The sequence below is a fragment of the Balearica regulorum genome, chromosome 1 (genome assembly GCF_011004875.1).
Source record: "Balearica regulorum gibbericeps isolate bBalReg1 chromosome 1, bBalReg1.pri, whole genome shotgun sequence".
Taxonomy (NCBI): Eukaryota; Metazoa; Chordata; class Aves; order Gruiformes; family Gruidae; genus Balearica; species Balearica regulorum.
This window is the reverse complement of record NC_046184.1, coordinates 81,144,836-81,171,654: the sequence shown is the minus strand read 5'-3', so window position 1 is coordinate 81,171,654 and position 26,819 is coordinate 81,144,836. Positions and strand designations below refer to the sequence as shown.

The 26,819-nt window shown below is 39.8% G+C and overlaps 1 protein-coding gene across 1 annotated transcript in view; it reads right to left on the bottom strand.

Annotated features, from left to right (window-relative positions):
* CCDC91 (coiled-coil domain containing 91) overlaps positions 1-26,819 on the bottom strand; it is a 148,864-nt gene that overhangs the window by 78,149 nt on the left and 43,896 nt on the right. The window contains 1 exon segment of the mRNA XM_075761250.1: positions 2,806-2,883. Coding sequence (XP_075617365.1) covers positions 2,806-2,883 — 78 coding nt within the window.

The window sequence follows — 26,819 nt, the reverse complement described above, 5'->3', positions numbered from 1 at the left end:
TGACTAGAATTACTTTATACTTTTCTGCAGCCTGTGACACAGGGTGCCTTCAAGCAGAGGATCCTGAAAGTATCATTAGGTCCCCTACAGAGTGGCAGCTCTCTCAGACTTGGAACTTCATAGGCCTACCTTACTTGCATGTGAGGAACAGTCTACAAGCTCCATAGAACCTAGTTTAAAAAAAAAAAGAAAGAAAAAAATTTTGCGTAACATTAAGATACCAAATTTTGCAGCAGACTTGGAATGGCACACATGGCTCTCCTGGAGCTGCAGATCCTGACACCTCAGAAAGAAACATATGTTGCAAGTAAGTTTTTGGTATTTACCAAAAACCAACCAACCAACCTGCCTACCCTAACAAAGTATTGCAGACTTCTTGACTGGTCTGAAGAAGTCTGGTCCTAGACTCAAGCTTTCAGCTTATTATCACAGAATCATAGAATGGCTTGGGTTGGAAGGGACCTCAAAGATCATCTAGTTCCAACCCCCCTGCTACGGGCAGGGACACCCTCCACTAGATCAGGTTGCCCAAAGCCCCATCTAACCTGGCCTTCAACACTTCCAGGGATGGGGCAGCCACAACCTCTCTGGGCAACCTGTTCCAGTGCCTCACCACCTGCACAGCAAAGAATTTCTACCTCTGATCATCTTCATGGCCCTCCCCTGGACTATCTCCAACAGCTCCATGTCTTTCTCCTACTGGGGACCCAAGAGCTGGATGCAATACTCCAAGTGGGGTGTCACAAGAGCCGAATAGAGGGGCAGGATCACCTCCCTTGACCTGCTGGTCACACCTCTTCTGATGCAGCCCAGGACACGGTTGGCTTTCTGGGCTGCAAGCGCACACTGCCGGCTCATGTTGAGCCTCTCTTCAATCAATACCCCCAAGTCCTTCTCCTCAGGGCTGCTTTCAAGCCATTCCTCACCCAGCCTATAGTCGTGCTTGGGATTGCACCGACCCACGTGCAGGACCTTGCACTTGGCCTTGTTGAACTTCATGTGGTTCGCATGGGCCCACCTCTCCAGCCTGTCAAGGTCCCTCTGGATGGCATCCCTTCCCTCCAGTGTGTCGACCACACCGCACAGCTTGGTGTCGTCGGCAAACTTGCTGAGGGTGCACACGATCCCACTGTCCATGTCACTGACAAAGATGTTAAACAGTGCCAGTCCCAGTACTGACCCCTGAGGAATGCCACGCATCACTGTTCTCCACTTGAGCCATTGACCACAACTCTTGAGTGCAACCATCCAGCCACTTCCTTATCCACCCAGTGGTCCATCCATCGAATCCATGTCTCTCCAACTTAGAGACAAGGATGTTCATGCAGGACAGTGTCATATGCTTTGCCCAAGTCCAGGTAGATGACATCTGTCGCTCTTCCCTTGTCCACCAATGCTGTAACTCCATCATAAAAGGCCACCAAATTTGTTAGGCACGATTTGCTCTTCATGAAGCCACATTGGCTGTCACCAATCACTTTTATTACCTGAATCACAAGACCCCACCTCAATCCTATCCTTTGTACTTTTCCATTCCAACCCTAACTAATACTGGGGACTTTTTATCATACTCCATGAGGCAAATTAAACATGCTTGTGCTTTAGCATAAAAAGATTTAGTGAACAATGGATTGGAAAGTCCTACCTCCATAAGCAGCCCTACAAGGAGTCTACAAAGATGCAATGTGAGACAATTCCTTATATACACTTCCACCAGCACTGATCATGTGAGCACCGGCATGGGGCACCTTAGCTCAGTGTTCAGTTCATCCCCCAGCATCAGCTCTGTTTACCAAAACTGGTCCCTGAGCACTCGCATTCCAGGATGAGTTGCTACAAGACAATGTTGTGACATTTCTTATCTCACAACTAAAGCAAACCTCACTCCCTTACATCAAGTTCTTCTGCCTCTCGCACTCCTGCTTCCAGTGAGTTTAAACCATTCTGTGGCTGGGCCTCCTTGCCCTTCATGCCAGATAGTTCCTTGGTCATGAATCACAATTTTTGAGCAGTTACAATTTGCATTTCCCCTTCACTAACTATATTGTCAGATTTGTGTTCCCAGCTCACAGTTGCCTACAAGGTCTCATATGTCTCCCTTCTTGTTCTCAAGAACAGCCTTGTTTTCCATTTCCCATTATCAGGTTTTTTTTCCCCTGTCAGATCTTCTTACCTCTTTAAGTCTAGTCAGAATTCTTAGTTTTACCTACTCCTTCTCCTAACTTGTTTCAGTTTTTGTCCTCTGTGCATTTCTTACTAGCAAGTTTCCATAACAGTAGAAAAGACACAGATTTATCCTCCATGGTAACATCCAGTTCTTTCATCTTACCAGCTGAGAGGAACTAGGAACAACATGAGAGAAAAATTACAGATTCAGTCTTATTTCATCCTTAACTCAGTCTTTTAGTGCTATATAGATAAAAATCTGCTGAATTACTCTGTGAGGCTGCTTTCCTACAAGTGCAGTTTGTTGAGACTGAAGAGGTCCAAAATGTGGATCTGTGATAAATAATCAAACCTGAAGTTAACTGCAACTGATTGAGCATTTTTGTTTTCTTCTGGTTTTAAGTTTCATTACTGAAAATGGCTAACCTACATCATCTTAAGTTTCCCAAAGTGCAGAGTGAGAAAACATGTCATGCAAAATTTCAGGCCAAACAGTCTAAATTGGAAGTAACAGAAGAGAGTCTTGAAGTGAAAGAGGTTGGGCAACCAGAATAAACAGTACTAAAGACTGCCTGTAGTACATACTTATTATTACAACAATATTATATGAAAATTGTGTTATCTTGGCAACTCATTTACCTTGAATTCTTCAACAATAATACTCAAGGCTTCATGTCCAGCTTTTCTCATGTCTTCTAACTCCTGCTTATGCTTTTCCTGTACAAAAACACAGAGATATTATATACAACACAGGCACCCAACATAACAATTTTAATTAGGAGAGTAAAGATCAATTATTTTCCGCATATTTGGTATTCTTCATGAAGAAATGCACGTATCTTGGCTCTTTAGATATTATATATGTGCTCAATTCAAGTTGGTCCTAGTATTAAAACTTACTAATTCTATTTTATTAGTTCCCAGATAATTCTAAATGGCTGTCCAATTTTTTTTAAGTTTTCGTTGTTACTCTGATTTTTCTGATTTCTTGGTATACCTGTGGATGGCAGGACTTCCAAATCACTCTCCTAGTAACTGTTATTAACCGCCTGTATTAATAAAAATGTTGAAATGGACTAGTATCAGATTCAGCTTCCTCAGAAGACCACAACCTTCTCAGTACATACCTTTTTTTTATTCTTAAGGTTGCCAGAAAAGCGTGCTTGCATAAGACATCCTGAATATGTTTTTCAAATAAAGCTCTATTGTTCAGTTTTTGTTTTATGTAAAAATAACATGGATGGGAACAGTTTTAATATTTTTTGCCTTTACATAAAAATGCTTGCTTGTGGTTTTCGTATCTGAGTCTGCAATGTGACCACCTCATTAGATTCTCATCAGCATATCATGCTTATCAATGAGCAGCTCCACTTTTTCAAATCACCAATTAGTAAGAAGATGACAAACTTTCTCTCCTCCCTCATTCTTTGCTTCAGGGATTTGTTCCTAAATTAGCTAGTACAGCAGGTCATAGGTGCTTTACATGACCTTGGAAAACTGGTGCAGAAAGCAGAAAGACATTCATCATAAAGGTTACCTGGCAATGATCATAGGACAAAACCATACACAACTTACACTACATATTTATTGCTTTTTGGATGGAACTCAAGTTGAAATTAATTAATACAATGCTATATGTTTTCCAAGACCTGTATGTCTGAAATAAGCAAAACCTCGTGTCTAACAAAGCATGTTCAATTTTATTATGAAAGGCCACATAACACCATTAAAAATAAATTAATCAGTCTGTAACTCTACATTTGATTAGAGGTTTCTGCTCTGCCATTCTGTTCCTTTCTCCTGAAAGAGCCATCTTAGCAAAAAGTTTGAAACTATAGCTATACAAACTTCTGATCATTGGCCCAAGTGTAATAAGACATTCAGATTCTCCTGAATAGAAGTTTTTGTGTGTGTGTGTGAAGCTCTGCAGGAACAACTGATATGAAGCAGAATTGAGATGTAAATATTTTGATGTGTAAATAAACTACTACATCAGATAACAATGCACAAGATCTGGGTACATCAGTTTAATCACATTGTGATGCAAAGGTATCATTAACACCACAAACTATTTCAACTTAGATGTTATACATGTAAAAAAAAAGTATTGAGCTAGAAATATTTGTACAGTACAAAATTACAGAACTGGTATAAGGAGGAAAAATATGATCCAGTGCTTAACTCCAAAACTTCACAAATTATTAACAAATATGTTCCTTTCGAAAAGTGAACATGGGGGGGGGAAAAATGAGAAAAATGTAATTACTATAGTAGCATATCCTGGATTCACAAATATGAAAAAAGAATTACATAGAAAGAGGAAGGTAATAGTCATTAATTTTTGTGGTTGAAAACAAACAAACAAAACAACAAAAATAAAACTGAAAAGAAAGCATTGCACATTGACAAAAGCCTTTAAACGAGAAGAGTTAAAACAGTAAGATTTCCATCTAAGATCTGTCAGAACTATCTTGAACGCAACAATGAGACATAGTGGATCAGGTGTGTTGACTGAGGAAGCAACATATTTAATTCTGGTAAACAGTACAGTGCCTCTCACTAGCATTACCAGGCAAATCAAAACACAAAGCAGAAAATGCAGTTTGTCCTCTTACAACTGATAAAACAAGTTGAAGCATCAAGGTAGAACTACCAACATGAAGACTCCATTCAACACATTTTAGAGTATGTACGTTCTTAAAATACTTCCTAAAGGAAAAGAGTCATTAGTAAAGAACTAATGTTTCATTAGCATCGGTTTTGCTTAGGTCAGGTCTAGCAATCAATTTCTACAACAGAGGTAGAAGAGAGAATGAAAGGCCATTATTACAAGCACACAGACAAAAAGTTTAAGGTTACATTGCAATGTTCTCTCCAAGTAAGGATTTCATCCAGTCTAATGAGCACTAGACTGCCTTTTTTCTGTGTCTATTTGCAAGATTTTTCAGCTAAGAGAGCAGGCCTGCAAGTTTATTTCTTTTAACTTGTAAGGGTGTATTTCAATTCCGGGATGGCTGGCCTTTTCTTCCGAAAGTCTGTGAAACACTGTTTCAAAATCTTACAGATACACTCGAAGGAACATGTGCTTGGAGAAGACCCAAAGTCACTGTAAGTAACGCATTTTGGAAATGTATGCATTGATTTACTGTCTAACAATGAAGATACATCAGAGTTCCCAAGTTTCATGACTTGGCTACGAACACAACAGAAACATTCCAGGAACAGCAGTACACTCATTTGATGAACAATGCTCATGCCAGTTTTTCACAAACCCTCATTAAAATGTGTATTTTCTATAGGAAAATGAGTTTAATGAATCGACATAACTACTCTTAGAACTATTACTCTGATTGTAGGGAAGAAAAGGGAAACTATGAAAAGTTCTGAATGGTGTAAACCAGAAATTAAAATGTAATATTCAGATTTCCTATCAAAGAGAGAAGAATTTTGTGTTTTCTGGCTCTTGTAGAATTCTCCTGCATGGTTTCAATGACTTCGGAGAGGTTGATTTAAAGAACATTGTTCTTCCCTTCCTTTATTTAATAAATGATTTTAAGAAAGGAATCAAACATGAGTTGAGAAGTTTGAAATTTAGGTAAAAACATCTTCAGAGGACTTTCACCCTCTCCCCTTGTGCCTTGTGATGGACAGAATCTCACATCAGAACACTGACAGAAATTAAACAAACTTGGCAAATTGAGGGGGTTATTTTATTTTGTGATCAAAATCTTGGTTGTAATTCCAGAAAGCATGAGGCATTCTATGTGGACACAGTATGGAACAGGCAATTCATTGCTCAACGGTTATCAGTGTTTGAATTTTTTCTATTTTGTTACTCTTATGAGGAAACATGTCATTGCGAACAATTTACGACCTTCAGAAGTGTATCAAATAAAACTTGAATGAAAAGGATGAGAAAATGGGACAGAACTTTGAAAATTTTCTTACAAAATCCAACTGACTCCAGACTCTCCTTTTCTTTTGTTAGGCCCCTGTAAATCAAACCAGTCTAGAGGCAGATGGATCCAAATGCTTGGTGAGCTTCTGAGAGCTGTGGTTCCCAAGCACGCCGCTGGGCAGAGAAGCCTTCTGAAGTGGCTATGACAGCAGGCAAAGTTATTCACCACCCGCCATCCAGCTGCTTGTCAATTGCATTAGCACTTCTTTTAGATCTTTTAGCTGAATTGCTTTCTAAATCATTTCAGTCTAAGTGAACCATTGTTAGCATAAACAGTTTAAGCAGGGTTCTTTGTTAACATCCAACGTTTCCACAGAAATGCAGGGCACGTGTTTCTGCATACTGGGCAGCGTAAGGGTAACACTGGTCAGAGTACTATGTAAGATCTGCAATAGGACGATTTGTGAGATCTGACGGGGAAGAAGAGAAAGTAAAGACCTAAAACTTATTTTATTTCATGTATTTACTTACGCTTAAGTTGACAAATTTTCCTGCTAACTTTTTAAGAGGCAGACTGTCTTGAATTGTTGGGGAAAAGTACATGCCACCCACAGACTCTGCACAAATTCACTACTTACCACCTACTCTGACATGCCTGTACATGTCACACATACTATAACAGCAATAAGTGAATAACATACACAAGAAGGGAAAAAAACCACAATCCTTCTCATTATCAAAAGTAGATGCTTAGAAAAATTATTTTGTGTCAGTGCTCCTCACACATATCAAAACTAGCATCAAAAAAGATGCAAATTAGGGCCACCAAAACACAGTCATCTGAAAAGGAAACAAATGGCTACATATCAAAGTATCTTTTGATTATAATCAGCCCACAACAGTAAACATCATAATAATTTCACAATCCCAGTTCTATAGTGGGCATAACTAACATGGAAAAACCAACAAAGTTTTTAAAATAACTGAAGAAATGAATTTATATCATGCCTATTAAACTTACAGTATTTTCTCCACAGGTATTTTTTTCCCCACTGATTTTTCTCTTGCAGTCAGAGCAAAAGAAATTTAATTTAATCCTTCCTCTTTTTTAATAGGTTATCAATAATCACTACTTCTAAAATTAAAAAATATCAGAGAAGTAATACACAGATAAAGCAAGAGCCAGTACTGCAAAGAAACACTATGAGATCTCATTTATATGTGGGAAAAAATGATAGAAGAAATAAAATCAATTTAGGAGAAGATACCAAATTTTTGCCCACTTTCACAAATAACAAAATGTGATCCTTAAAATCCTGTCTTTTTTGGGGTAAACTGATATGTAATTTTTACAGTTTACATTACTTATTCATAAACCCTGTTTAAAAAAAAAGTCAGGAAAAACATGCCAATAAAATAGTAAGTTAACACAAAGCACCCACATTTTAAGTGCACAAATGTTTCTGTAACACCTGTTAAGAGTCTTATATTGCTAATATATAGTAATATACATATTACTGTATATAACATGCAAGTCAGTTATCTAAGTTGATGCTAACTACCTATCTTCTGTAAGGCTGTGGTATCTTCAAAATTAGCTGCAAGTCCGAGTCAACATCTTCGATAGCAATGTACTCTTTTCCCACCTAATTTCTGTACTAAAGTAAAAAGGCAAACTGTAGTTCCCTGCAGGCAACTAAATTAGAAGAGAAATTTCAAATCCATCTTACACAGTTTTGCTGTATATAATTACACCATTAAGACTCTTCATAGTGGACTCAATTCTTCCATTACATCAAGATTTTCCTCTCCACAAAAATTATCATCTCTTTTTTTCCTTTCAAAGTATCATTGTATAAATAATAAATAACATTTAATATCATAATGATTCCATTAAGAAACTGATAACTTCTCATTTGAAGATATACATTTCCTCCAATTCATCCAAGTATAGAGAAAAAAAAATATTACTGAACACAGTAGAACTATATCACTGAAAAATTGAGTTAAACATGATGTGAATCAGTTGATAAATGGCTAATTAATATACACACTAGAGTGTGCTATTGTATATAAAATACAGATTATCACTATTTCTATTCATGTGAACTCAGACATGAGCTCTCATAACCAAGACATGGGATTGTCCCTCCAGATCTATATAGTAAAGCAAGTATTTCACTTTGGTCTTATCACCAACAACCTCGTGAAAGATAACAGCTGAGAACCTAAAGATAAGGACAAACATTTTATAGGAAAGAAAGAAGATTTCAGATTTACCTGTATAACCAAAAGAACATACAGTATGTCCAACCATAAGCTCACTACAGGAACCAAGGAAATACTATCATTTATTTTATACAAGTAAATATCATTGTTACCTGGAGCATACAACAACAGGAGACTATGAAGTGAATAATGAAGTGAGGTAGCGAACAAACTTTCATGAGCAACTTCCTAATATAGTGATGAGGACATTTCCTGCTGAGTTAGAACTGAGCTGAGCCAGAGCTGAGTGAGTGTGAATGGACCAGCCTGCTGGGAGACATTATGACTGATTAAATGTGAAAAGCTATCTAAAGGAAATAGTATGGAAGAGCCTGTGCATGCCCAAAACTGAAACATAATTACAGTTCCCATACCACATGTATCTAAACTCTTCAAGTACTTGCAGTGTGTAACATGGATCTCTACCCCATCACATTTAAGACATGAATATTGTGTGTGAAGAACAACTACATCTTACATCTGCTCGTTTATTCTACAGAATGTAAATACAGAGATGCTCCACTGAGGAGGACATTAAATAAGAAAAGCAAGAGTTAACTAACAGATTGTTCTGCATGTGAGTTCATACAAAGTTTCCTTAGTATTAATATACATTTTGCTAGCAAAAGTGTATGATACAGTAAACAGCACAGTACATTTGGCTCAGGACGTCTTCTCTGACTGTCTTCAGGTTTCTAAAACAGTATATAGATAGTTACTTCTTTGGGATAGAGCTACAACTGTGCCAGGGCATCTTATGCCACTGATGCTTTCCTACTTCCCAACATAATCTAAACGATGGGATGTAAGAGCAAAAGAAAGCGAAGAGCAGCATCAAACAGGACAACAATCCCAGGGAAGCTGACAAAAGAGAATGCTTCCATTAAACAACACAGTAAGCATGAAAGGATTTATCTTCATTAGGACATTCTCATGTCTTACCTCAAGAGCATCAGTCTTCAGATTAAACTAAATTCCACCATTGTTCATAAAGAACAAAATATTAACTTGGAAAGGTTGCCAGCTGTGATCAATAGCTACTGATACTGAAGGTATAATACCCCAAACAATTTTATATACTACAAGTATGTATAAATATATTAGTATTTATTTCTCTACTATAGTATACTGTATTACTATCCATAAATATGTATGAGAAAACTACACAAGGAGAGTTTTTCTTCTTTCTCTAGATAGGAAACTGACCTGCAGCCTGCAAAAGGACAAAAAAAGACTGCAGAAGATTAGTGTGTTGGGTTTGCGTGGCAAGGTTTTGGTAGCAGGGGGGGCTACAGGGGTGGCTTCTGTGACAAGCTGCTAGAAGCTTCCCCTGTGTCTGATAGAGCCAATGCCAGCCGGCTCCAAGACGGACCCACCCCTGGCCAAGGCCAAGCCAATCAGCACCTCTGTGATCACATATTTAAGAAAGAGAAAAAAAACAGTTAGAGAGAGCTTTTGCAGCCAGAGAGAGGAGTGAGAAGATGTAAGAACATCTGCAGACACCCAGGTCAGCGCAGAAGCAGGGGGAGGAGGTGCTCCAGGCGCCGGAGCAAGATTCCCCTGCAGCTCGTGGTGAAGACCATGGTGAAGCAGGCTGTCCCCCTGCAGCCCATGGAGGGAGGATGAGGGGGTGTAGCGATTCCACCTGCAGCCCGTGGAGGACCCCACGCCGGAGCAGGTGGAGGCACCTGAAGGAGGCTGTGGCCTGTGGGAAGCCCATGCTGGAGCAAGCTCCTGGCAGGACCTGTGGATCCGTGGAGAGAGGAGCCTATGCCAGAGCAGGTTTGCTGGCAGGGGACCGTGGGGGACCCACGCTGGAGCAGTTTGCTCCTGAAGGTCTGCACCCCGTGGGAGAGGCCCACGCTGGAGCAGTTCGTGAAGGACTGTAGCCCATGGGAGAGACTCACATTGGAGAAGTTCGTGAAGGACTGTCTCCCGTGAGAGGGACTCCACGTTGGAGCAGGGGAACGATGAGAGGAGTCCTCTCCCTGAGGATGAGGAAGCAGCAGAAACACTGCGTGAGGAACTGACCGTAACCCCCATTCCCCGTCCCCCTGTGCCACTGAGGGGGGGCGGAGGTTGAAGCCGGGAGTGAAGTTGAGCCCAGGAAGATGGGAGGGGTGGGGGGAGGTGTTTTGGTTTTATTTCTCATTCCTCTCCTCTGTTTTGCTGAGTAATAAATCAGATGAATTTCCTCTCTCAGTTCAGTCTGTTTGCTTGTGATGATAATTAGTGAATGATCTCTCCCTGTCCTTATCTTGACCCATAAGCTTTTTTTATTTCATTGTACTTTTTCTCCCCTGTCTAATGAAGGAGGGGAGTGATAGAGCAGCTCTGGTGGGCACCTGGCCCCCAGCCAGGGTCAACCCACCACAATTAGGTTAACCCAATGAGTAGGAAGTCAAGCAAAACTGCCAGGAGGCCTGCGTGGATAAACGAGGAGCTACTAGCAAAACTCAAAAAAAACCAGGAAGCATACACAAGTTGGAAGCAAGGGCATGTAACCCAGAAGGAATACAGAGACGCTGTCCGAGTATGCAGGGAAGAGGTTAGGAAAGCCAAAGCCCAGCTGGAATTGAATCTGGCAGGGGATGTCAAAGACAACAAGAAGGACTCCTATAAGTAGAGATGACAGAAGGCAGGCTAGGGAAAATATGGGCCCACTGCTGAAGGAGATGGTGGACCTGGTCACACAGGATATGGAAAAGGCTGAGGTACTGAATGTCTTTACTAGCAAGACCAGCCTTCAGGAATCCCAGAGACCAGGGGAAATCTAGAGCAAGGACAACTTACCCTTAGTGGAGGAGGATCAGATCAAGAAATGCTTAAGCAAACTGGACATAATTAAGTCCATGAGGCCTGATAGGATGCACCCACAAGTGCTGAGGGAGCTGGCTGATGTCACTGCAAGGCCCCTCTCGATACTCTTAGACTGATCGTGGAGATTGAGCGAAGTGCTTGTGGACTGGAGGTAAGAAAATGTCACTCCTATCTTCAAAAAGAGCACAAAGACAGACCCAAGGAACTACAGGCTGATCAGCCTCACCTAAATAACTGGGAAGGTGATTGTCCCGGTTCTGGCAAGGATAGAGTTAATTTCACAAGGAGCCAGGACAAGTGAGCCAAGCTGGTCAGGGGCTATTCCATACCATGTGACATCATGCTCACCATAAAAGGGGGCTAGTCGGTGGGCTGAGCGTCCAGTTGGTTGGTCGTTGGAGTTGGATCCGTAAATCATTCTCTGTTATCACCCATTGTTACTATCTGTTATCAGCACTGTTGTTGATTGTTTCCCTCTCCCTTGCTGTCCCAGTAAAGTGCCCTTATCCCAACCCTCAAGGCTTTGCCATTGTTTTTCCGTTCTCCTCCCCATCCCGCCGGGGGAGGGGTGAGCGAGCGGCACGTGGCACTTAGCTACTGGCTGGGGCTAAACCACGTCAGTCCTTTTTGGTGCCCAACGTGGGGCTCGAGGGGTTGTGATAATGACAAGCCTGACCCAAGTGTGTTAAAAACAAAGTTGTTATAAGCATTTATAATGTTACTGAAACAGTCACTGGCCATAATGATGTTGTTTAGTCACATGGCTCTGTTTTGTAAACCCATGTTTACTCTATGTAATCCCTGCGGTGCTGTTTATCACCTCTGGGAGAGGGGTTCGTGTTCTCATGTTGTTGTGTGTTATGTGTGTCTCGTATGTTGTGTGATAATGACTTATGATAAGATATCATTGATAGTCATGGGTCTGAGCTGGTACGTGTATGTAGCATTTCGGTCAGGCCCGTACCTCGGTCAGTATCTTTCAGAATTGATTAATAATTGAACCCAATCTATGGGGAAGACGGGGGGGATACCTTCTCCTACTCTTTCACCTCCCCTTTTCCCTTTTGGTTGGTTACAACAATTTTTGAGAATTTTGAATACCCTTGGAATGTTCAGGCCAGTATATTCCTATTGCTAGGTCTCCTGCATGCTTTCCAAGTGCTGTTCAGGGTTAGCAAAAATTTTTTCAAGAGTACCAGCCAGGGATCTTCCCCAAGGCTGAATGGTCAGGGCTGGCATGGCATGTGGGAGAATATGGGCAGGCATCTAGAGACCTTTTCACCCCCAATGGTTTGGAGCTTCACTCCCGAACAACTGCAAGACCCTGATAAAATGGTGGAATATTTGAAAGGAAAATGCTGTGGGGATTCTAAGGAGACACAACTTACTGCGCTGTGCTGGGCCCTGGTCACAATCTATCAAACGCTGCTTGATGTAGACAGCACCATCCAGAGGGAGAGTGGAACCACAGGCACTGCAGCTGCCCAAGTCCCTGGAACAGGCAGTGCAGCCGAGCTAAAAGATCAACCCATACCAGTATCAGTTGCCCCTATACACAAAAAGAAATACACAAGGAAATCGGTTCACTTAGTGAAAGATGATGATGAACCAGGACCACCACGAGAACAAGAAGAGCCAGAACCAGAAGTGATCACTCGATCCCTGTCCCTGAGTGAGCTGCGAGATATGCGGAAAGATTTCAGCCGCCTTCCAATGGAGCACATTATTACCTGGCTGCTCCGCTGCTGGAATAACGGGGCCAGTAGCTTGGACCTGGAGGGCAGGGAGGCCAAGCAGCTGGGATCCTTGTCTAGGGAAGGGGGCATTGACAAGGCAATTGGGAAGAAGGCACAGGCCCTTAGCCTCTGGAGGCGACTCCTGTCAAGTGTGAGGGAAAGGTATCCTTTCAGAGAAGATGTCGTATGTCAGCCAGGCAAGTGGACCACCATGGAGAGAGGTATCCAATATCTGAGGGAATTGGCTGTGCGGGAGATGGTTTATTACGATCCAGACAACGCACAGTTGCCCACAGACCCCGATGAAGTCTAGTGTACGCGACCCATGTGGTGAAAATTTGTGCGAAGTGCACCATCATCGTACGCCAACTCACTGGCAGTAATCGACTGGAAAAGTGAAGAGGCACCCACAGTGGATGAAGTGGCTGGCCGACTCTGGCAATATGAAGAGGCCCTTTCTTCCTCCCTTGTCTTGGCTGTGGAGAAACTGTCCCAGGATGTTCGGCAACTCAAAGAGGATATATCTTACTCCCCACCTGTACAGACCCGCATTTCAGCTGTTAGGAGTAAGCGTTTTTCTGCTCCGGAGAAGGGATATAGAGCATACACACCACGAGGTATCCTGTGGTTTTACCTGCGTGACCACAGAGAAGACATGAGGAAACGGGATGGGAAGCCCACCTAAACCCTGTGGGCACGCGTACATGAGCTACAAGGTAAGACAGCTGTAAAAAGGGACTCTTCCAGAAAGAATGCTGCTCCAGTTTCCACCGGGCAGCCCCCCAGACCAAGTGAAAGGCCAGATCGCACTTCTGATCCTCTTGAAGGGACTTCTAGGTACTTTTTGCAAGAGGTGAGTAGTGACTATGATGAGCAGGATTAGAGGGGCCATGCTAATCTGATGGAGCAGCTAACCCTGGAAACAATCTCCAGGCACAGGAAGGACAAGAAAGTCACCAGGAGTAGCCAGCATAGCTTCACCAAGGGAAGGCATGCTTGAAAACCCGATCATCTTCTATGGCGAAGTGACTGGCTTGGTAGATGAGATGAGAGCAATAAACATTGTATATCCAAACTCTAGTAAGGCCTTTGACACTGTCTTCTGTAAGATCCTCATAGAGAAGCTGTTAATCATGCAGGCTGGACTGAAAACTGGCTGAACCACTAGGCCCAGAGGGAGGCAATCAGTGGCATGAAGTCTATACCTGGAGACCAGAAACTAGCAGTGTACCCCAGGGTTAAATGTTGCGTCTGACCCTGTTTAATAACTTCATTAATGACCCAGCCAGGGTCAACCCACCACAATGATGGAGCAGAGTATACCCTCAGCAAGTTTGCAGATGACACAGAACTGGGAGGAGTGGCTGATACGTCAGAGGGTCAAGCTGCCATCCAGAGGGACTCAGCAGGCAGGAACTTTGTGAAGATCAACAAGTGCAAAGTCCTGCACCTGGGGAGGAACAACCCCATGCACCAGTAGATGCGGGGAGCTGCACAGCTGGAAAGCGGCTTTGCAGAAAAGGACCTAAGATGTCTCAGTGGACAAGAAGTTGAACATAAGCCAGCAATGTGCCTTCACCACAAAGAAGGCCAATGATATCCTAGGCTGCATTAGGCAAATATTGGCCCCAGGTCAAGGGATGTGATCCTTCCCCTCTACTCAGCACTGGTGAGCCCACACCTGGAGAACTGTGTCAAGCTCTGGGCTCCCCAGTACAAAAACCACATGGACATACTGGAGAGAGTCCAACAAAGGGTCACAAGGATGATGACAGGACTGGAGTATCTTTCACATGAGGAGAGACTGAAAGAGTTGGGACTGTTTAGCCTGGAGAAGAGAAGGCTCAGGGGGATCTTATCAATGTGTGTATATATATATACACACACATACCTGAACAGAGGGTGCAAAGAGGACAGAGCCAGGCTCTCTTCAGTGGTGCCCACTGCCAGGACACACGAGGCTCCATCTGAACATCAGGAAACACTTTTTTACTGGGAGGGTAATCAAGCACTGGCACAGGTTGTCCAGAGAGGTAGTGGAGTCTCCCTTCTTGGAGATGTTCAAAAGTCATCTGGACACGGTCCTGGGCAACTGGCTAGGTAGCCCTACTTGGGCAGGGAGGTTAGAGTAGATGACCTCCAGAGGTCACTTCCAACCTCAACCATTCTGTGAACCACAGTCATATTTACCAAGTGCTAACCTACTATTAGTCATGAGGCTACTTGGTTTTCCTCAAAACTTTTCCACAGAAAGTAGTAAAAAGAACTTGTTATTGTATTACAAAGCAAACAATAGTGGAGTGCTGCATATTTATGGACTTATCACAGGTGAACTCTTTCAAAGGACCCACTGCCTACAGTTCCCCACAGCATATATGCTGTTTTCCAGTATTTATTCTGGATACAACCTTTTATTCCTAGTTTGAAACATATGAAACTTCAAACCTCACAGTGAATAGTAGTCAAAACCATCATTTATATTAACAAAGCTATAATTGAACTAAAGATACCTTCTGTGCCAAAAATTGGTAACATTTCCATCTGCAGCTTTGTTAACCTTTGAGAAGTCATCAACCTATGTTTTAGAAATAAAACTAATTGAAATAATGCATACTGAATCTTCAGAGTTGCAGTATTCATAACACATAATAGCACATTCCTAGAGGATAGTTTTAGTCTTTTCATGTATATTTAAAAACCCAAGATGACTACAAAGAAACTTGATACTCAGTCCAATAGCTTCAAAAGCATGCAGGCAGAAATTCCACTTAAGCATGAATAAAAACTTTCTAAGATTTAATTCCAGAAGATATAAAGTAACAATTTACAGCATCATTGTATGTAAAGACTCTAAGATTAACATATCTTTTGGAATGTTTCCAAGGTAATAAAAGAACACATTATTTTCTATACTACAAAAACAAGGAAGAAAACAAGTTGAAGTGTAATGTAAACAATCCTGTTTACTAGAAACAAAGAAGTTACATCTTTATATTTGAATCTTCTTTTCATTTTCAGTATCTGAACTATTTTCTTTGACTGCCTCTTGATACAAGGCTCAGGAAGCAAACAATGGTGGTAATACCTCTTCTTCTAATCTTAACTCCTGTTCTGATTTGTAAATACATTTTGGAACACTAAAAACATTCCAAATGAGACATGCTATCTGAAAAGCAGCTGATCAACAGCTGTTTTCCCAAAGTACAAGCAAAGCAGCTCCAGCACAAAGTGGTTGCTATATTTATTCGGGGCTACAAATGCTTTTTTGTTTGTTTGTTTCCTGAAGATAATGGATAAAGGGTATGATGTGCAAGTTGAACAATGATGACAGAACCTGCAGGACAACCAGAGACACAAATAATCATCTTTTCATCAAGCTGTTGTATTGTTCCATTAGAAGGGTGACAAGAATTTAGATCAGAAGACAAAATGAACAGCAGTTTAGGAAACTGAGCATCAAATCAAGGAGTTTGGGATAATATGAATGACAAGAAAAACAGGTACTGAAGACGATGACAGCAAAGCCTTATAAAGACTTGCTCAGCTGAAGATCTGCAAGACAAGCTTCTCTTGACCTTGTTGCTCAAGAGAGAAGGGATTTATGAAATAAAAATCAAAAACACTTGTCAGTTAGACCACGTTGCCCAACCCATAATGCAAACTGTATCTGCAACTTACTCCAACATTTTCCTTGCATCCGGAGAATTACTATCAAATTGTAAACTTGAAGATTAAGTGGTTGGTTATTTGTTTTATATACCTGAGAAATTCATACATAATCTAAGCATGTAGGGAAAAAACAACAAACAATCCAAAGAGATATAATGTACACTTTTGCAAGAGACCACAAAAAAGTAAACCAAGAAAGCAGGAGAACTAACTTCTCCCTTATTTTAAGATACAATAGTTCTACTATTGTTTCTGAAGTACAGGGTTTGTTGCCTAACATCAAAAAAAATTCCAACTAGAATGAAGCACCTCCCACAGTCCAGAAAAAGGTACCCAGATCACAGATACAAAGATATTATAAGACCACCTCCTCGCTTCTTGTGTATCTTCAGGAACTAGTCATGCAGTTCCACATTCTGAATGACTATATTTTGCTTACTGTAAAACCTCACACAGAACATAGATATATTGCATATTATTAGCTCCTAGTCTAATAAGGCAGATGTATTTAAAAAATCACCAAAAACATCAAATTCCATACAACAGCGATTTAAGTTTACAGTAACTGATATTCTGGTTAGTGTAACATTTCAAATACTGCATTAATCAGATTTTTGGTTCAGGCATTCCTGGCCCTGCCCTTAATTGCTAATGTCTTTTTGCTGGCAATGAGGTAGGCCAGACTGCAGTAAAATATTCCAAATAATTCAGCCTGGGGAGTATCCTCTGCATTTGAGTTATGACTTTAGTGACTGGGAGTGGGCTATTTATTTTTCTCAGTTTACGACCCAAGTATTTAAAGCACAAAATCACACAATCAGTTCAGGTTGGAAGGGACCTCTGGAGGTCATCTAGTTGAACCTCCTGCTACATGCAAGATCAACACTGAATTCAGATAAGATCGTTCAGAATCTTGTCCAGTCAGACCTTGAAAACCTCTAAGGATGGAGATTTCACAAACTTGCTGGCTAAAACATCCCAATGCTTATCTTCGTCACAAAAATATCTTTTCCATATACCAAGTTACAACTTCCCATATTTCAATTTACAACCATTTCCACTCATCCTCCTGCTATGCATTTCTGTGAACCCTGCCTGGCTCCATTTTTCTGACAACCTTGTATGTATTGGACATCTGCTACTAGGTTCCCCCTAAGCCTTCTCTTCTCCAGGCTGAGGTCAAGATATATAATGTCCACTGCATTCCTCTCATCCACAGTCTAGGTGTTTCATCACAGAAGGCAATCAGGTTGGTTAGGCATGATTTATCTTTTGGTAAATCCATATTGGCTATTCCCAATAACCTTCTTCACGTGCCCAGAAACGGCTGCCAAGAGCACTTGCACTATGATTTTCCCAAAGACCAGAAGGCTGTCAAGCCTGTAGATCCGTACATCGTCCTTCTTGTCCTTCTTCAATAATCAGAGACTTTTCTCAGTGTCTGAGTTAATACAGAACTCTCTCATAGTGACAGCCAGCTCTCATAACCTAACTAAACCAGTTTGCTCTCCTGAACTCTGTGGTGTCTCCTCTCCTATGCTCCATGCTCTGAAGCTGCTCATTTTTATAAATAACAACTTTACCTCCTCTTCTTCCCTGCCTTTCTAATGAGCTGATATCCATCATCCATACTAGAGATCCAGACACACAAAGTACCCCAACACATCACAGTTATTGCAACAGTGTCACGGTTCAGCCTCTGCACGTGGAGCTCTAGTTCCTCCTGCTTGTTTCCCAGATCCCATGTTTGATAGGCACATTTGACTTGGGCCCCTGAAAATCAATTCAATTTTTGTATTGCTTGATGAGTGGGAATCTGGTTTTGGTTATTTCTTTTACCACTCCTCATCTTTGAGGTGACTAAACTCACACTTCTTAAAAATAAATAGATGTTAAACCATGAGAGAAGAAAGATAGTCTTTCTTCGCTCCTTTGTGAGCAACACACAAGACAGACAAAAAGAGACAACAGTATTTAGTTCCTAAGTCTGTGTTTAAGAACATTGGCTTGACTAGCAAAGATGATCACAACCTCTAGTTGCCTGTCATCAACAAAGTTCCAGTTGTACAGTATTTGCAACAAAAAAAACCCAACCCAAAACACTCACAAAAAACCCCCAACCCAACACAAAAGGCCCCTCATACTTTGGAGCCTAGATACAGCCCTAGACATGTGAAGAGCATTCCCATGTGAAAATTGTAACATGCATTTATTTATTAACTTGTGAGCTAATGGAAGGAGATATAAGCCAACAGAAGAAAAAAAGGGATTCCTCTGTTTTACTTAGTGTGAAACACTGATGATGTTGAACTAAAAGCAAAACTACTTACTCCAGAAGAGAAAAGTTACATTTGAGGTTGAGGTGGGTGGAAAATCTAATCAATCTATTAGAAGGGTGATATTTAATCTATTCTCTTCCTCTAAGCAAGGAGTTCTCTTAGATCATCAAAAATCAACATTTTTTTTTATTTAAGCCAGAACACATCAGATGTAACTTTCTGCAAAAAGGCAGCAATGATTGATACCACATTAAGTTACTTATAGGTAACTAAAAGATATCATAATGTTGGGTTTTAATTTGTTTGGGGTTTTTTTTAATAAATTTAATTGCAAATTGAAAAAAAAAAAAACATAGACCTACTAGATTTTAAAAGCTACAGATCATTAAACTATGTCATCTAATCAACTTTTAAGATGTTACTAGTGTAGAAATTGACCACAAAAGGAAAATGGATTAATACAGATAAATATTAAAAATTCTAAATCTATAGTGAAAACAACAAAAACAGATGTATACCTGTGCTTTTCAAAAGATACTCTAAGAGGAATAAAACTCAAAATTCCTGATAGGGATGTGGCTAGTTTATTTATTTTACACACTCCATTTACTACTTGATCTTGATGATACAAATACTTAAAAAAAAGAAATTGTGAGAAAGATTCTTTCAGAAGCAATACCATTTCTTTTGGTATATTGAAAGGAGTCAAAAGAGCAGAGTATTAAGTGAAGAATAAAAACATGAAGTTGAGGACAATGTTAGGGAAAAAAAAACCCAAAACAAAACACAAAAACCCCCAGAGCTTTCTCCTGTTGCTGAAAAAGTGAGAGGGAGAAGCAAAGGGATTCTAATTTGGACACAAATATCACTTCCTCTAGCTCTACAAACTAAGACCATACATACACCATTCCCTTTCCAGAGTTCCTCAGTTCCTTTCTACAAGCCAGCTGGCAGGGATGCAGAAACAAGCTCCCACTTTCTTTGTTGTATAAGGCAAACTAAAATGTAAATAGATTTTAAAAGGCTGTAGCTTAGGATTGAATTTGATGGAAAGCTTTAGCCGTATTTTAACTTTCTTTGAAACTTCTTGGTATTTTACACTATGTCAGACCTCCCACAGATTGGCTAATCCAGATGAGAAAAACCATGATTAAGACACATTCTTGTTTTGAGCAGCTCCCCTCTTCAGAGGGGCACAAACATTGCTTACAGTAAGGCTCTTGGCTGAAAGTCTTTTCAAAAAGTGAATGCAAATCCTGCTGGAATATAGCCTTCCTCGACTGGATGTATGCACATTTATTAAGCATATGTAAAGGTATTTAAAAGACTGGAGGCCACATTTAAAAACCTAAAGTAAGTATAGCAGAGATTAAAAATACAAAATATCAAAAAATGAATAAAAAATTGTTTCTTCCTTAAAAGAATACTATTGGCTTTCTATTATGCAATGGAAGATTCATCAGCTATGGCAGTGATTGCTATCTGATAATTTAATTGGTGGTGACAGAATAGGAATGTGTTGAAAGTTTATGAAATACTGTCATAAGGAATTGCAACATGTCTCAAAGAGCTGCTACTTTTATTTAATAAATATTCACTTCTCAAAAGAATGTGCAAGACAGACAACCTTGATGCAACAAGGGGGGCAAGTGCCCCTAGACCTTATCCATGTGAGAACTATCTCATGAAAATATTATGGAGAGTATAACTTCAGACTACTCCTGTAGTCTGTTACAGGATAGCTACAATCCCTCTTTCTCCCTGCATGTGAGATGTCCACTGTATTTTTGGCTGAATACCATAAAGCCCTGAATAGTTTTCCTCAGTTAACACTGTCACCATATTTTTAGTAACTAACAACCATACAGAATACCTAACCTGCATAATCTATCTTAAAACAAACATTGACTGCAGTAAAGTGACACATGGCTAAAATTAATCTTTATGAGCAGTGGGTCCAAGTCCCATTTACTGAAGCATCTTCTCACCACTCCAGCTGCAGGCAGCTGCTTTCTGGCTGGTCATCAGGTAATGGAATTCCCAGACGGCAGAGGTATGATCATACTCCATATGAAACCAAGGAATTGTTCTCCTTTAGTGACCAAAATTATATTTGTCTCTATTTACAAGGGGGAAGTTCCCAAATTAAGCAGATCCAGTGGAATTGAAAACAATGTTGAAAAATACCCTATGAACACTGGAATACTCATGCAGGAAGGAGAGCAAGATCTCCCTAGCAGCAGCTAATTTCATCATAATCTAGTAAATATTTTCTTGTGTTCAAGCTGAAGTGTTTAGCACTACTCACTACTAAAATCGTCAATGAAAATTGCAACTGCTACATAAAAATAAAAAGCATGAGATTAAATATTACTTAACAGAAACAAGCATCAAATGTCTTCTTACTTACAAAAGTAATTACAAAAATTACACTATCGTAGAACTGTAATAATAAGAATATCTTCTTAATAGTTTTAAATAGTAGTTATTAAATAGTACAGAGTTATTTCTGGATTTTGGTTTTTTGGGGGTGTGTTTTGTTTTTTAAACAAAATATTTCACAAAACAGTGCCACGAAAGCAGGCAAACTGAAACACCGCCTGAACTTACGGTTTAATTCATGAAGATGGAAATGGATATCTCCTTTTCTTCTTTGTCACTAACAAGAAGGCTCTTCAATCATAAAAATTACTTTTCCAGTTATACAGTTTGAACATAAGAGAGGTCCAGAACATTTTTCATTACTTCTTGCTTATAAGCTCATGCTCATTGCTCATGTTTTTCCTTCTTAGCTTCCCTCAAGTTACCTAGCCTTATTTCAAGCTCTCTACCTAGCAGATGAATGGAAATTCACTTTTCAGTGACACACTCACTTCTTTCTATATACTTATCTCAAAACTCAGTCCTTTGAAAACCCAGCACAGGAACTTGGATTGTTCTCCCTACATAAAAAATAACTACATTAGGTGCAGAATTACTAGCTGAAATTATTCTTAATATATAGAAAAATCTTATAATACTGGAAGAAATGCAAAATTGTTCTTGGTCCTTTATCACAGTATCTTAGATTATTTTTTAAGCATTAACCAGACTTGCATTTTCATATATTAAGTTCAATTTCATTATGGTATTTATTTATGGAAATTAATGTTGATCATCCTAAACAATTATTTGCTTGAGTATGCTTAAATTTGTAATGTATATCCAAACCCAAAATATTGTCTGTCTAGCAATACATTTGAGTAATATGTTTATTTTTAAGGAATTGCACAGGACTAGGAAAGTCCATTTCATCTCAACATCCTTCAGGCCTAAGAACACATGTTCTAGTTTTCATTAGTATCAGTTTTCTTTAAATGATAAAACTTTAGCCAAGAAAAGTGAAAAAGAGTTCTCGGTAGTTTAAGTACATGATTATTTTAAATGTCACATGCTGTTCTGGACGTTTTAAGCCTTTAATAAGCAAAAAAATTACACAAGTCTCAGCAGCATTTTTAATTTTTTTTTTAAGAACAGTAACAGTGAAGTAAGAAAGTAATTATAGTGTCACTACTGTTATCTATAAGCAGAATCAAAATTAATCAATTTAAGAATACACTATAGAAAACTGCTTTGACCTTATAAACATGTATTTTTCTTTGAAGAAAAGAAATAAAGATGGAATAGCAATCTAGTTATGTTGGTATATAATTAGAGCTTTTACCTTCCCTTATGTCCTCCATCTCCCAAACATTATTTCATCCTTTAAAATTTCTCATAATCTGTGGTAGTTTTAAAACCTTGATGATAAGAAGTTGCTACATTTATATTCTATTGTGATCACTGTGATAACTAATACTTTACCACTATAACTGCTTTCCCTGTATCAGGAGCTATACAGAAATGACCTGTTAGACACCTTTGTAGTAGTTTACAACACTAGTTATTTGTTGAAATTTAGATGCTACACATTTTGCCTACATATTAATATTTTGGCAGTTTACTCAAGTAAAAAGCACCTAAACCTTAAAGGCATAATTAATGAGGAAGTTACCAAGTTAATAGAGAATGCATGAATAAATTTAACTTTGACATGTAAGTCACGAGTTTTTCTTAGTTATATATTAACCTCCAGTGTATGAATTAGAATACATTTATAGAAAAAAAAAAGTTTAATACTTGACAAATGATACATTTCAATTAATCAAACTGTTCCAACACCAAGTGTGTACTATATGTAAAATTTAATATACACTGAAGAAGTAAATGTAAAGGTGTTAAAGTAATAGGTTAATTAGGCAATAGTTCATAGTTTATTGGTGAACTATGAACCAAATAAGATGATGTAGTAGTTAAAGGGCAATGAAGGGACAATTATTCAAAATTGTTTCCAAAATATCAACCTAACATTTGCTATCCATCTTATTTCTCCCAAGTATATAAACATGAAATACAAAAATGCTGTTACAAATATTGACTCACTTTGACTAACAGTGGCTAAGATTTAGTATTTTGATAGTGAGCACATGTCAAGTACTAACAATAATTACACTGTCTCAGATGCCTTACATTGAACACAAACAGGACTCAAGTGGATCCAGAGACATGGAGTTGCTTTGGTACTGTTCCCCACATTTTTTAAGAAAGTGCATGCCAAGAAACACATAATCAGCCTAGAAGCATTGCCTTAACAGTACAATTATCCAAAAACCCAAACTACATGGGTTTCTTAATTTTGAGTACATTTTGCACATTTCCATTATCCTCCAAATTATCCAACAAGATACTATTTGTACAAAAGCTAGATCCAGCGAAAATGTTGATGAGACAAGCTTGGTGATAAAGAAATCCAATTTATCAGTGTTAAATATATTTGGGCATTTTGAACCATCTCAACTAGAATTTCCATATTAAATAGAAAAAAGAAAAAGATGAATCATCCTGAACACACTCACTGTGAATGCACAAATGGAGATGTGCAGTAGCTATGATGGACTTGTGACACTCTGAACGTAAATTAGCCAGTGCATTCAAATAAATCTAGGATACGCTGGCATAAAACAGGTCAGGCCAGTTATAAAGCAGTCAGGACAGGAACCCTGTTTCCAAAAAAAATTGTTTTACTTCCACATACTTACACACTAGAAAAATGAAAGTTGTCTAAGCACAATTTCTTGCGTATCTTTAAAATCAGAGAGCCAAGGGAGGCACATAATTGTAAAAGAATAACAGGCACACTACATGATTGTAACTGAATTCTACAGTACAAGGCAAGTTAGGCATTCAAAGGTGCTAAGTAACAGCACAATAGCTTAACAGAGGTATATTTGAACACAGCACGTTTTTAAAACAAAATTAGCATACTTAGTCTTATATCCACTCTTTTACTTGATCATTCTGAAACAAGACAATAATTCATAGAGAATTTAAGTTCAAGAGGAAAACATAAATGCAAGAGAGCAGAATCTTTTCTTAATAGAAATAAAAAGTTATTTTTCCCCATTGTGTGGAAAAATAATTTAGAGGAAAGACAACATCAAAACTAGAGGGAAAAAACCAGGCCAAAAGATAAACAGCTCTGAAATTATTAATGAAATAGAGACTTTGAATAAAAATGAGTGTCTGAAAAAAAAGTACATAGAGTAACATTAAAAAAAATTAAAAGGTGAAGAAGCAAATGTGAGGTGCCTGGCACACACTTGAAAAAGAGGTGGGCAAGGGATTGTTGCCATATCCATAAATACCTTTAACAGTTCAGCAAAAAGATGCACCACTGTCTGTGAAAGTGTCTTTTTCTGAAGTCCCCAAATTTTCAGTGTTCCATAATTTTAAACTCTGCTGTGATCTGTGAAATTTCCTGGAATCTCATCTATAAATTTAGTTGCAGGTACAGTAGATAACTTTTTTTTCACACCTATTTTTCATTATTAGTGTTCTGTCTCCTCTATGTCTGCACCTAAAACCAACCTAAATATTTTCTTCGAAGATGGTATTTAACAGGATGTAAGTCATATATTAGTTTTGTAAGAAAACATACATTTTCTATTACTTCAGCCACAAAAAGCACCTACCTCCAAGACCTGTTTTCAATCTCCTGTAGAACACCTTTTCTGGAATCATAAATGTACTCTTCTAGAAGGAAAGACCAGGAAGGCAACAAAAGGGGGTTGCCTTTTATGTGAGAGAGGAGTTGGAATGCACGGAGCTCTGGTTTGGGGTAGGCAATCAATCAAGATGGTCAATCAATCAATCAATCAAGGTCAGGATTAACAGGCAGACCAGCACAGGTGACATTGCTGCGTCTGCCTGGTACAGACCAGACAGTCTACAGGAAGATGATGTAGATGAGGCCTTCTTCAGACAACAGGAAGAAGCCTCACATTCACAGGCCCTGGTCCTCATGAGAGACATTATCCACCCCAGTATTTGCTGGAGAGACAACACAGCTGGGCACAAGTGATCTAGGAGATTTCTGGGGCGCACTGATAACAACTTCCTAACACAAGTGACTGAGGAGCAATCTCTCAGGCACTCTGTTGGACCTGATGCTTAAAAACATGGAAGGACTGTTTGGTGATGTGAAGATCAGTGGCAGCCTGAAGATCACTGCAGTGACCATGAGATGGTGGAGTTCAGGGGAGAGGAAGGAACAGGGCAAAAAGCAGGTTCACAACACCGTACTTCAGGAGAGAAGACTTTGGTCTCTTTGGGGGTCTGCTTGGAAGAATCCCATGGGATACAACCCTAGCAAGAGGTCTCTAAGAGAGTTGGTTGCTATTCAAGGATTATCTCCAAGCTCAAGAATGGTCCATCATGACAAGCAGGAAATCAAGCAAAGGCAGCAGGAGGCCTGCATGGATGAACAAGAAGCTCCTCACTAAACTCTGTCATAAAAAGGAAGCATACAGGAGGTGGAAGCAGGAGCAGGTGACTCAGGAGGAACAATATCTGCTTTCCAAGTGTGTAGGGGTGAGGTTAGGAAAACCAAAGCCCATCTGGTTTTGAACCTGGCTAGAGACTTAAGGGCTACAAGAAAGGACTCCACAAGGACTCCACAAGTGTGTTAACAGCTCAATGAAAACTGGGGAAAACATGAACCTGCTGCGGAGTCGGGCAGGGGCCCTGGTGACAAAGGACATGAAAAATACCTTCTTTGCCTCAGTTTTTACTGGTAAGATTGGCCTTCAGGAATCCCAGGCCCTTAAGAACCAAGGAAAAGTCTGGAGGAAGGAAGATTTAAACCCTCAGTGGAGGACAGTCAGGTTAGAAAACACTAAACAGAATTAAACAAGTCCGTGGTGCCTTAACTGGATGCAGCCACCTGTGCTGAGGGAGCTGGCTGATGTCATTATGAGACCACACTCAATATTCTTTGAAAGATCAGGGAAGGTTCCTGAGGACTGGAAGAAAGCAAATGTCATGCCTATCCTCAAGAAGGGGAGGAAAGAGGATCTGGGGAACTACAGGCACATCAGCCTCACCTCAATCCCCCGGAAGGTGATGGAGCAACTGATCCTAGAAACCATTTCCAGACACATGAAATACAAGAAGGTGTAGTCAGCATGGAGTTTTGAAGGGAAAATCATGCTTAACCAACCTGATAGCCATCTACGATAAGAGTGGTAGATGATGTTTATCTCTACTTTAGCAAGGCTTTTGACAGCGTCCCCCATAACGTCTTTATAGACAAGCTCACAAAGTATGGATTAGATAAGTGGACAGTGAGGTGGACTTCAAACTGGGCTGAATGCCTGCATCCAGAGGGTTATGATCACAGGCAGAAGGTCCACCTGGTGACAAGTGGTGTACCCCATGAATCGATACTGGGGCCAACACTGTCTAACCTCTTCTTTAAAGACATAGATGATGGGGCAGAATGCACCTGGAGCAAGCTTACAGATGATACAAAACTGTGAGGAGTTGGTGATTCCCCTGATCATCCTGCCATTCAGTGGGTCCTTGACAGTCTAGAGTTTAAGAAAAGGAAATACACCTGGGAAGGAA